At 38.1% G+C, this 13,390-nt stretch overlaps 1 protein-coding gene across 3 annotated transcripts in view; it reads left to right on the forward strand.

Moving 5' to 3' along the window:
* CPNE4 (copine 4) overlaps nt 1–13,390 on the forward strand; it is a 519,044-nt gene that overhangs the window by 374,125 nt on the left and 131,529 nt on the right. For all 3 annotated transcript variants that reach the window (XM_055295431.2, XM_055295430.2, XM_063610734.1), the window contains one exon: nt 3,272–3,361. In XM_055295431.2, the coding sequence (XP_055151406.1) occupies nt 3,272–3,361 (90 nt within the window). The remainder of the gene's footprint in view (nt 1–3,271; nt 3,362–13,390) is intronic.

The raw sequence follows: 13,390 nt of genomic DNA on the forward strand, positions 1-13,390 counted from the left end.
CATAGGTGGGAACTGAACAATGAGAACTCATGGACACAGGAAGGGGAACATCACACTCCAGGGACTGTTGTGGGGTGGGGGGAGGGGGAGGGACAGCATTAGGAGATATACCTAATGCTAAATGACGAGTTAATGGGTGCAGCAAAACAACATGGCATATGGATACATATGTAACAAACCTGCACATTGTGCACATGTACCCTAAAACCTAGAGTATAAAAATAATAATAATAATAATAAATTCTGCACTGCAGAGGAAGCAATCAAAAAAGTGAAGAGAAAACCCACAGAATGAGAGAAAATGTTTGCCAACTATCCATCTGACAGGGGGTTAATAACCAAAAGATATAAGGAGCTCAAACAACTCTATGAGAAAAAAAATCTAATAATTCATTTTGGAAATGGGCAAAAGATATGAATAAACATTTCTGAAAAGAAGACATACAGATGGCAAATAGATGTGTGAAAAGGTGCTCAACATCATTGAACATCAGAGATACGCAAAACAAAACTACAATGAGATAGCACTCACCTCAGTTAATATTGACTTTTTGGGATAAATTCAAAAGACAGGCCATAACAAATATTGGCAAGGATGTGGAGAAAAGGAAACTGTCATATACTGTTGGTGGAAATGTAAATTAATATAATCATTGTGGAGAGCAGTTTGTAGGTTCCTCAAAAAACTAAAAATAGAGCAACCATATGACCCAGCAATCACTCTGCCAGGTATATACCCAAAAGAAAGAAATCAGTATATACAGGAGATATCTGCCCTCCCATATTTACTGCAGCACTATTCATATTAGCTAAGATTTGGAAGCAACCTACAAGTCTATCAATAGATGAATGAAGAAAATGTGGCACATATACACAGTGGAGTACTATTCAGTACTCTAAAATGTACAAATAAAATTCTGTCATTTGTGACAACATGGATAAAACTGGAGGTCTTTATATTAAGTAAAATAAGCTAAGCACAGAATGACAAACTTCACATGTTCTCACTTATTTGTGGGAGCTAAATATTAAAACAACTGAACTCACGGAGATAGAAAATACAATAATGGACAGCAGAGGCTGGGAAGGGTAGTAGGGGAGGAGGGAAGTAATAATGGTTAATGAGTACAAAATATCTAGTTAGAATGAATAAGATCTAGTATTGGACAGAACAATAGGGTGACTACAGTCAACAATAATTTATTATATATTTTATAATAACCAAAACAGTATAAGTGGAATGTTTGTAACATAAACGATAAATTCTTGAGGTAACAGCCCAAAAAATAAAAAATTGAAAGGATGACTATTGCTGTACTTCTCTTCCAGAGCCTCCTCTCCTTTGCTCCTGAGAGCATTCTTCTCATTGATATTGGTAAATTCTCCTGTTCCCAAGAATTTCTATAATATCCCCCTTTACTGTAATGGGGAGGTGCTCCTAGAGTTTCAAAAGGAACATGATGGCAAGGGTTTTCCAATGAGTGAAGCAACATGACATTGATTTATCTTGCTTTCTCAGTAAATACAAAATAAATACCAGGCAAAACTGTTCACTTGTGGGTAGCCTGCACGTACACACACACACGTACACTCATACATACACGCACATAAAGATTTTAACTTCAGAGGAAATTTCTAGTTGCTATTGAGTTTTTCAAAACTGTTGCATGAAACGTCTTCACTTTTTAGCATTTTCATATAAAGTTGGGAAATTTATTTTAACCCTAACCATTTTTTACCTAATTCTCCTTCTTGCTATCACTTTAATCATCCTAAGGGTACTAGGACACATGACAAAGTCACACAGAAACATTATTTCTCCACTTCAATGCATTAGAAGAAATTTAACAATGAGTCTAGGATCTAGTTATATTAAGGAATCCGGTAGAAGAGGGAATCACTTATAAAATAATTATGTTATTTGGATAGATAATTAATTTAAAAAAAATTCTAGGTCGGGTGCTGTGGCTCACGCCTGTAGTCCCAGCACTCTGGGCGGTGGAGGCAGGTGGATCACCCGAGGTCAGTAGTTCAAGACCAGCATGACCAACATCGAGAAACCCTGTCTCTACTAAAAATACAAAATTAGCTGGGTGTGATGGTGCATGCCTGTAATCCCAGCTACTTGGGAGGCTGAAGCAGGAGAGGTTGTAGTGAGCCAAGATTGCACCATTGCACTACAGCCTGGGCAACAAAAGCAAAAATCTATCTAAAAAAAAAAAAAAAAATTCTAAGACTTCCACTAACTAAAGACTTCCTAAGTAGAAAAATCAATATGACAGAATTCCATTTAACTTTATTTGTATATCCCCTAGAGCAGTGGTTCTGAAACTTTGTGCCTCAGAGTCACCTAGGAGACCCACCTCCAGAGCGTCTGTCAGTAGTTCTGGGTGGGGACTAGAAATTTGTGTTTTTAAGAAGTTGCCAGGTGATGCAGCTCCTGCTGGTCCAGGAACCACACTTTGAGAACCCCTGCCCTCAAGTACACAGTACAATGCTAGGCACAGAGCAGCTACTCGTACATTCTGAACCAAATTGAATTATTTGAACCATAGTGATGGCAAGATAAGATTTGACTCATAGATTCTTAGGCCAGGATTAGCCAAGTTTGTGATTAGTAAAGTGGTTTTAAAAGGGTTTTCCTATGTTATAGACATAGTTTATAATCTTAAGATCTGCCTTGTCGTGCCTTTCCAGGATATTCTAATTGAGTTGGTGATAAGCTAGTGTCAGTATGGTCCTGGAATTTTTCTTCTAGAAACTTTTCTTCTGACTTGCAATCTGATGTGACTCAAGGTCACAGATTACCAGACCATCCAATTATTTAGCAGCAGAATTGTCTTGCTATACCCTTCACCCCGCTAAGAGTCTTTACCTTTGCTGACCTCAAGAGAAGATAATTTATACCGTAAGACTGGCAGACCTACAGAACTGAGAATTCTCTATCAATGGGCAGAGGCAGCCCTATCCTTAATTTCAACTCCTTTTGATATAGAAGGGATCATTCTCAGCATCCACATGCTGGAAAATATTATTGGCATTATTCATGAAACAACAGCCAGGACAGTGACCACAGGAGTTCTGTGCATAATGACCTGCTTAGTGGGTACCCTTAAAAGATTTACTACATCAAGTTTTTATTAAGGCACCTCTTCCAGGCTATTGTTCTTTTCATAAGCATCACAATGGTTTCTCAAGCAGTTTTAATGTGGAAATGTGAAAATGTCAAGCATTTTTCCCCCACTCACCACTCCTTTCTTTCTTTTCCCAGGTTGTGATGAATAACTTAAGCCCAGCCTGGAAATCATTCAAAGTATCCGTAAATTCTCTATGCAGCGGAGACCCAGACCGCCGGCTGAAGGTCAGAAATCTGTGTCCAAGAAATGTGATTTTTTAAAAAAATGTATTTAATCTTCCTATTTCTTTTCAAAATAATATTGACAAATCCCAAATTTTCTTTACAAGGTACCCAACCCTCTCATCTTTTAGCATCTTGATGGAAGAAACAAGGGCTATTTCTTCTTCTAGAGCCATTGAAGCTTATGTGAAAGCCCAAAATAAATTCCAATTGTGTTATATCAAGAGGCAAAACCCATGTCTTCTGAAAGACAAAACCATGGCAATAAATTCAGTGTATAAATGAGAGTTATTAAAATGAAAATAGTGTCTTATCAATTATCTACTGTTACATAACAGAATAATGCAAAATTTAGTAGCTCAGAACTAGAAGCATTTATTTAGCTTATGATTCTGAGTACTGGCAAGTTAGGCTGAACTAATCTAGGTGGTTCTTCTGTTGATCTTGCCTGGACTTTCTCAGGCATTTGTGGTCAGCTACCCAAGAGGAGGGTGGTTCTGCTTCTGGGGGTTGGCTGGCTGTCATCTGGAATGAGAGGAGGGGTGGGGCCGTATGGCTCTCATCATCCCCAGGCCAGCTTGGACTAACACACACAGTGTACTTAGGGTTCTAAAGAATGGAAGAACAAAACCCCATAAGACCTCTTTAGGGCCTAGGCTCAGAACTCACACAGGTCACTTCCTCCACAGTCTAGGTCAAAGCAAGTCACATGGTCATTACAGATTTAAAGGGTAAGGAGATAGACTACATCTCTTGGTAGAAGAAGCTCCAAAGTATCATGGCCACTTTTTCAATCTTTCACAAAGGCTTTCTGAGCACCTTGGGAATGTAAAAGTTCGAAGAAAATATGCATTCAGAGTCACCAAAGGAAGACAATAGGCTGAATGCCAGAAGCAGATTTCAAGAGATGTTTTTTATAGTCCATGCTCTGGCCTTTCCTCTACCTTGAAAGTCTAGAAGTTCCTTGTTGTCAATGGCCCAGAGTTGATTCAACCAATTAAGGATAACTAAGCAAATTTACTGGAGACTGGTTCCTATAAACTAAAAGGCCAATTGATTAATGTTCAGTGAAAAACACAACCATCAGGCAGTCATATTAGCTTCACCAGGGCATTTTCTTGTGGGCAAACCACAGAGAAGACAATCATCAGAAGGTTGCTGTGATTGCCTGAAATCAGAACTGGGTAACTGAGACAGTTAATGGCTTCAGACTCTGAAGACCAGGAGTGCCCACCTCCACTGTCCATCCAGCCAACTAAACATTCATGTTGACTTTTCAGGACAACTAATCCCCTGGAAAGTGTTAGCTGGGTAGCTGGAAACTGATGATGTTTGCCTTAGTAGTTTTACATTTTCCTCACTACTTTTGCCCCACAAACCTTCTGACAGATACAATTTTTTGATTCATTGATGTGATCAGTCAGGTTAGAATCCCATCTGATTGGTTAATCCCAAGCTCTTTAAGGTGGCTTTATATGTCTTTGCTTAAACCCATTCTGTATGAGCTTTGCAGTTGAACTCGTAGCAGACATATTCACTTCCATGTTCTTGAGGAGCAACTCAGAGTTGTACCTGGTATCTCTGTAAGAACTGAGATATTTCAAGCCTCAACCCCACTGGAAACCTTCAAGCCAAAATCAGGATTCCTGGCTATTTGGTTCTTCATGTGGAAGCTCCTATGCAGAATGGCCAAGAGCTGTGACTTCAGGCATAGGATGGCAATTATCACTTATACTTTGAGTAGCACCCTCCTATTCCCAGGGAGGTAAATGACCCTCTTTGGCCAGAAATAAAATAATACCTCTTTTAGCCATATATCAACTTTTTATGAGGAGTCATTAAATGGATAAAAGGAGAAGGTCACCTGTAATTGAATAAATAAAAATGCAGAAAAGGAACACTTTGTGGCTTTGTGAGTGCTCTGCTGCCTGTAGAGAAATAAGTGGGAGCTAAGGAAATAGATGATTGATTGATACATGATAGAGGAAATAGAGGAAGAAAGAATGTGAGAAGGAAGAACAGAGGAAAAGAAGGAAAAAAAAGGAAGGAGAAAGGAAGGAAGGGATGAGGAAGAGAAGGATCAGGGTTTCTCCACACGTGCACTATTGACGTTTGGATTTTGCTGTGGGGAGTTGTCCTGTGCCTGTAGGATCCTTAACAGCAACCCTAGCTACTAGATGCCAGTAGTATTCCACCCCGTTACATACACACTCACACACCCTGCTTCCTGTGTCAGTCTGACAATCAAAAGTGTATTCAGACATTGCCAAATGTTCTCTAGAGTGTAAAATCACTTCCAGTTAAGAACTACTCGTATAGTACATCAAACTTATTATACATTAGAGTCACCTGGGAGCCTTGTTAAAATCCTCAAGAACCTATGAAAATGTTTTAATTTCTTTCAAAATCAGAAGAAGAGAACGAACATGTAAGATTAACTAAAATATTCTAATTTTTTTTCTTGCATCAGAAAGCAACGAACTTTTTAGGGTCCATGAAAATCTGTTGTGTTAAGAGGGGCCCATGAAGGCAAAAGTGCCTAGGGCCAATGAAAGCCACACTGTGTTCCTATCCCAAACATCTTATCATCTCATCAGAAAATACTTCAGTATGTATTGCTAACAGATAATAAATATTTCCATTAATAAAACTATAAAACATTATTCTTAAGAATGCTAACTATACTTCCTTAATGCCATCAAATATTCTGCCATTGTTTATGTTTGCCAGAGTCTCTCACTTATTAAACAATTGTTTCTATTTGTTTGTTTTTAAGTGAAGATTTAAACAAGGTCCAAGCACTGTATTTGACTGAGATGTCTCTGAAGCCTCCTTTAATCAGCTCGTTCTCACTCCCCTTTTTTTCCCCCCTGTAATTTACTTAGTGAAGAAACCAGGCTGGTTTGTCCCATAGCATTTCTCACATTCTGTGTTTCCTATAAATGCATATTTGGAACTTGATCAGATTTCAGGGTCTGTTTTCTGGCAAGAATGCCCCAGTATTATTAAGAATTTATGGATTTTTGATATATTTCAGTGTTTCCATCTATTTCAGTTATTATAATTCCTTTGAAATCTTAAGTTGTCCCATATTTGGCCAATAAAAGCTTCTTCAAATTGGCTTTTGAATTCTTTTGATATAAACTCAGTAACGTCCTTGCTTAATAACGTCCTTCCTTTCTGGAATGAATTTTTGACCTAAATCAATTTTGAAATTTTACAATTCTTTTTCTTCATTACATATATATTTCTATGGATGCAGAGCCATATTTTAATGTCTCTCAAAATCATCCCTCTCCATAGTTAGACCTATAGCCCATGGAACAGTCAGGTTTATTTGTTTCATTTTGTTTTCAATTTTTAGATAGTTTTTCAAATTTAATTTTGCCTTATTAATTATATTAAATGTTTACATGATTCCAAAGTCAAAACTGCAAAACAGAGCATATTCAGAAAAGATTAGCTTCCATTCCTGTCTCTTCTACCTTTCACCTTCATTTTGTAGCATATTTTGTATGCTACGTTTTGTAGCATATTTTAATACCTGGTACAGCTAGCCATATCCACCATACCCACCTCTGTATTCCTTGCCTTCTTAAGGGTTTTTCTGGATATTTTACCTGTTTTTTTCATTGAGCTTTATAAACAACTTATCTAATACCAGAAAAAAACCCAAAACTTGATAATATTTTGAGATTGCATTTAACTTGTGAATTAGGCAGAATTTTCTCTTTATAATATTGAGTCTTCCTATCCTAGAATATGGCATGTCTTTTCATTCATTCAAGTCTCCTTTTGTGTTCTGAAGGAGCGCTTAGTATTTTTTCTCTTATTTTCTGTGTACCTCTTAGAACCTCTGACTATTGTTTGCATAAATGAAGGTCATTGAAGTTTTTCTTAAACTAATATTTGTTCTCTTATTGTTTATAGTAATTTTCCCATTAACTTTTTTCTTTTCCTCTTTTTTTTTTTTTTTTTGTTGTTGTTGTTGTTTTTCGTTTTTTTTTGTTTTTTTTGAGATGGATTCTTGCACTGTTGCCCAGGCTGGAGTGCAGTGGAGCAACCTCTGCCTCCCAGGTTCAAGTGATTTCCCTGCCTTGGCCTCCTGAGTAGCTATGATTACAGGCGTGTGACACCACACCCAGCTAATTTTTATATTTTTAGTAGAGACGGGGTTTCACCATGTTGGCCAGGCTGTTCGCAAACACCTGACCTCAAGTGATCTGCCCACCTCAGCCTCCCAAAGTGCTGGGATTACAGATGCCCAGCCTGTTTTTTTCCAAATATATAATCAGACTACTTGAAATTGGAGATAGTTTTTATCCTTACCCCTTTTTTTCTTCTAATACCCTCAATGTGATAGATGGCAGTGGAGGTAGAGCACCTCCTTGTCTTATTCATGAACATAGTAGACAATTCTATAGTGTTTCCCCATTAATTCCGGCAGAGATTAATTTTTTTGTAGAGACAGAGTCTTGCTATGTTGCCCAGGCTGGTCTCAAACTCCTGGGCTCAAGCAGTCCTCTCCCTCAGCCTCCTAAAGTGCTGGGATTACATGCGTGAGCCAATGCACCTGGCTGGGATTCATTTTTTAATGTAACTCTAAAGGTATCAGACACTCAGTGCTTTCTCAGCCATGTCTACTGAGTCTTAAATACCTACGATATTCAATACAATGAAATACCTTAAATATTCAGATAATATTTTTACTAGTTATGGTAACCCAAGAGATAACACCACAACATGCTAAAATGTCTTCTGAACTGCATAAAGGCATTACACTACTACTTTCTATGGCATCCTAGACATGCCATATTCTAGGATAGACTCAATATATATTATTTCTACAGCATATTAGGGTTTATAAAGCCCTTATAAAAATCATAATTTCATTTACTTCTAACCACATTGTGAGGTAGGTTCCATTATCTTCATTTTACAGATGAGGAAACTGAGACTCAAAAACCCATGTTGTTAAATGTCAAATTCATGTTGTTTCAATTAGATTGCACTGCCTCTATTTTATTGTATTATACTTATTAGAAAATAAATCATCCTGATAAGCATATTTCTTGACCTTTTCAACCAGAATGATTTATTTACCATTATGCTAAGATTTAACAGAAGATTTGTCTATATGTAACATTTCATAAGGTCTGAGATACTAAAGGAAAGTCTCTCAATAAAACTATAACACAATGCTTACTTATCAACGAATGATTTATAAGAAAATAAATTACTGTCCCAGAAATATGTACCTCTTAGATTCTAGGTAATATGGCATTAATCATTTTACTTGATTTGATGAACATATTAATACCCAGAACATATTCTTTAGGAGGCAATGCTGATGTTCAGAATAGATTCTTCCAGAGGGTGTTCTTAGAGAAGAAAATGGTGAGAGGGTACTGTCAGCAAGTATTTATTCATAACCCAATTATGCCTAGCACTGCGGAAAACTGTTATGCCACAGCAATCTTGACAAACACCATATAAGCACTCTGAGACCATTTAACCACATGTATTATGGGTCCATTTTCTATCTCTTTCTCTAATTTCCAAACCACACAAGTAACATGGATACTTTCCCCTATACAAAGCTCATCAGGCATCCTCAGAGTATGGTTGATAGGAGCTATTTGTCTTGAAGGGGAAAACTAAGGTGATAGCACCATTTGTTCTGGATCAATTCGCCCCCATGCCTTATGTAGGAGAGAGGCCCGGGTTATTAAGTGAGCTCATGGTGCAGTAAAGGAAATGGCAGAAGAGGAGGAGAAGCAGGTCCCCAAAGTCAAAGTAGAAGTGAGTAAGACCCAGGAACCCACTAAGGGGTGAAAGGAGGCCCAAATACAAGTCTAAAGCAACCCCTGAATGACATTTCACCCACGATTCATCTCGCTTGTTCTTTGCGCCCTCTGTCTTAGGCTGCCATGCTTGGTTGATTTAAAACAGCCATGTTCTTGAGTTGCCTTCTGACACCCCCAAAGTTGGATTCCTGGCCAATCAGAAAAGTGCTCTGTTAAATCAGAATCCCACACTCAGTGGTCCTGGAGTCTTCATTTTAACAATTTTCATAAACAATGCTGGTAAAGGCCATTTGCCAAACACACATTGAGAAATACTGTCTTTTGTTTTCCTTTAAGTTTTTCCTTTATTATTTTTTTTAATTTAAGTTTTTTTTTTAAGTTTTTTTAAGTTCTAGGATACATGTGCAAAATGTGTAGGTTTGTTACATAGGTATACATGGGCTATGGTGGTTTGCTGCATTTATCAACCCATCATCTAGGTTTTCAGCCCCACATGCATTAGGTATTTGTCCTGATGCTCTCCCTCCCCTTGCCTCCCACCCCCCCACAGGCCCTGATGTATGATGTTTCCCTCCCTGTGTCCATGTCTTCTCATCGTTCCACTCCCACTTACGAGTGAGAACATGTGGTGTTTGGTTTTCTGTTCATGTGTTAGTTTGCTGAGGATGATGGCTTCCAGCTTCATCCATGTCCCTGCAAAGGACATGAACTCATTCTTCTTTATGGCTGCATAGTATTCCATGGTGTATATGTGCCACATTTTCTTTATCCAGTCTATCACTGATGGGCATTTGGGTTGGTTCCAAGTCTTTGCTATTATAAATAGTGCTGTGATAAACATACATGTGCATGTGTCTTTATAGTAGAATGATTTATAATCCTTTGGGTATATACCCATAATAGGATTGCTGGGTCAAATGGTATTTCTGGTTCTAGATCCTTGGGGAATCACCACACTGTCTTCCACAATGGTTGAACTAATTTACACTCCCACCAACAGTGTAAAAGTGTTCTTATTTCTCCAAGCCTCGCCAGCATCTGTTGTTTCCTGAGTTTTTAATAATCAACATTCTAACTGGTGTGAGATGGTATCTCATTGTAGTTTTGATTTGTATTTCTCTAATGACCAGTGATGATGAGCTTTTTTTCATATGTCTGTTGGCTGCATAAATGTCTTCTTTGGAGAAGTGTCTGTTCATATCCTTCACCCAGTTTTTGATGGGGTTGTTTTTTTCTTGTAAATTTGTTTAAGTTCCTTATAGATTCCAGATATTAGACCTTTGTCAAATGGATAGATTGCAAAAAAGAGAAATATGGTCTTTCTACTGATTCTCCAAACCTAGCTGACTCACTACAGGTACCACCCTTATGTGGTTCAGCACTGTTTCTGGTGCCTTACTGTGAGGCTGAGTGTATATGTATATGTGTATGTGTATGGGTACATTCTGTTCTTCCTGCTATAAGAAATCCTTAACACCTGTCTTTTGATTACATCCAACTATTCATATCTTTCTCATTTCATGTGTGACCAGGCCATCTTCAATTGAAATTGTATTTTCTCCATAAATTCACTGTCTTTGCTTTGGCCTCTCTGAGCCGGACTGACACACTACTGCTAAATGGATTTGAGTCTATTCACAGAGTTTGCCTCAGAACTTCCCCCTTTATTCCCAGCCTCATGTGACTCTTAACCCCTGGGTCCCTACTTGCCTCTTATTTTGCCTCTGATCTTTTACAATTAATTGCATGTTTGTTTTCTTTCTGTTTTTTTTTTTAAAGCTGATTTTTTTCTAGCAAACCTTCTAGCTCTTCCTGCTTGGAAAGGAAAAGACAAGTTCCAATCCCCAGATTTGAATCCTTGGCATTGATCCCGATTCAGCCCCATAATTCCCCCAAACCCATAGAAAGGGCTTTAATCATTAGATATGAATTACATCAACATTTCATGATTATTGGTGCAAAACACAGGCAGTTGGAATTGAGGAGTCCACTGCTGTGTTCAGTATTGTTGGAAACACCTGCAACAAAGAACCTGGCATTTTTAGGCAATTGAAAGCAATTTCACCTTCCTCTCTATGTGCCTTATATTTGTAACAGGAAAAAAAAATCTTTGGATGGCTCATGGTCCTCTTGAGTTTTCTTGAGATCTGGTCAGATTCAAGTGCTTGCTTTATGGCCTTCTGGACTCAAGAGCTGCTGGTTTTATGCCTGTCAATAGTTCATTCTGCCTAAATGTCCTGGAATTTACCTGATTGCAGACTCATGGAGGTGTCTCTATATTGCATCAGCCATAGCACAGGAATTCTTGAGTCCACTTAACTAAATGGCACCCCGAGTACAGCAGGCTGCCTCTACTGAAATCGGAAATCAATACTGCAGCGTGAAAAAGCAGTAGCCAGCTCAATCAAATAGTGTTAAATCATGCAGGAATCAAGGAGGCTTCTGAATTGAGAGAAAAACTACATATTCTCTCAACTTTAATAATTCTTTCTTTTCATTAATATTATCATCTTATATTACAGGTGAGGAAATTAAGAACCTGTGTTTTAGCAAATTGCTTATAATTACAGAGCTTAGTTTACACAGCTTTAGTTTAAACCTGGGTCTCTCCTGCTCTATAATTTCTGCTCTTCAGTATTTAAAAAACAGCTAATATTTACTGAGCACTTACCAGGTACCAGATACTGTGATGGGCACTTTGCTTAAATTTTCTCATTGAACCCTGTAATTATTCTAGGTTAAGCGATGCTGCAGTAACAAAGAGCCCCTGTGTAATAGAAGTTAATTTCTTGCTCACATAACAATCAAAGGTAAAACTTCCATATCAATGTTTGCCTCTCCTTCATGACGTAATTCAATAACTCAGGTTGCTTCTATCTTGTGGCTCATCCATATCTTAGGGACTTATCTTTGTTTGTATCCAACAGGCAAAAGGGGAAAAAATATGAAGAGGCCTCTCTCTAAAAGTTTTAGCTGAAAACAACATCTAGCATTGCTGCCTATATTCCAATGAGTAGAACTCAGTCACATAGCCACAGTAAATGGCAAGAGAAATCAGGAAATGTGGCCTAGTCGGATGCCTAGAAATAGAAGGAAACAGACTTTTGGTGAATTGGCTGGCTCTTCCACAGGGAGACACTCTTATTATCCTCATTTTGCAAACGGGAAAACTGAGACTAACAAAGATTAAATAACTAGCCTAAATTCACAGAGCTAGTCAGTGGCATTGAAAGGATCAAGTCTTTATGACTTTGGAACCTAAACTCCATACGAGAACCTACAGTCCAATAAAACTTTCCGTGATGATGGAAATATTCTGTATCTGTACTGTTCAAAAGAATAGCCACTAACCACATGTGGCCAAAGCAATTCTTTCCCAACCTCTCCTCTTTCTCTTCAAGCCTCCTTCTTATTTTCAGTCCTCCCATTCTGGTATCCCATACCCTTTTCTTCAAAAAACATCATACTTCCCATCCACCAAGGAGAAAATTCTGCCCCTTCATGTGTCAAGCCTCTGCTGCTAATGGGACCCCTCCTCTGCCTAGTCTTTAGTGGCTCCAAATTGGAAGAAATGGGCCCTTGTACAAATAGGGTCAACACTAGGTGCTTCAATGTCAAAATAACTTTTTCATTAGTAAAAATTAGATCTGATTTCCTCACTATCTAAAAAGAGAGCCTACCTTGCCAAAGCAAGTGCTAGTTTGTTTGTTTGTTTGTTTCCAAGAAACAATATAAACTGATCTTACATTAAAAAGAATCTTGGGAGTTAGTGTTTCAGTGGGGAAAACAGAAAAGTTCTGGACAAAGATGGTGGTAATTGTTGCAATACAATATGAATATACTTAATGCCACAGAGCTGTAAATTTAAAAATAAATGGCAAATTTTATGTTATGTATCTTTTACCACAACAAAAATTAAATTTAGAAAAAGCCTTCTTCCTGTTAACATGACTTTGAACCTGCTCCTTGTGAAACAACTGTCTGACATTATTGTACTACAGTGTATTTAATGCCTGCCTAAAGCTGGCATACCTTACCTATAATGGCTCTTGTTCTCTCAGCAATCTGGGATGAGGGTATGGCAGCTCCTAAGCGATTCTTTCTGACTCCCAAATTCCTCCCTTTTGGAAACCCTTGCATGCAAAGGGTAAGGTCCTTCCTTGCCCAACCATTATGAGGGAAGAGGCCAAAAGAGGTGGTACAACCTGGCCAAACTGTTTTATTG

The sequence above is a fragment of the Symphalangus syndactylus genome, chromosome 10 (genome assembly GCF_028878055.3).
Source record: "Symphalangus syndactylus isolate Jambi chromosome 10, NHGRI_mSymSyn1-v2.1_pri, whole genome shotgun sequence".
NCBI lineage: Eukaryota > Metazoa > Chordata > Mammalia > Primates > Hylobatidae > Symphalangus > Symphalangus syndactylus.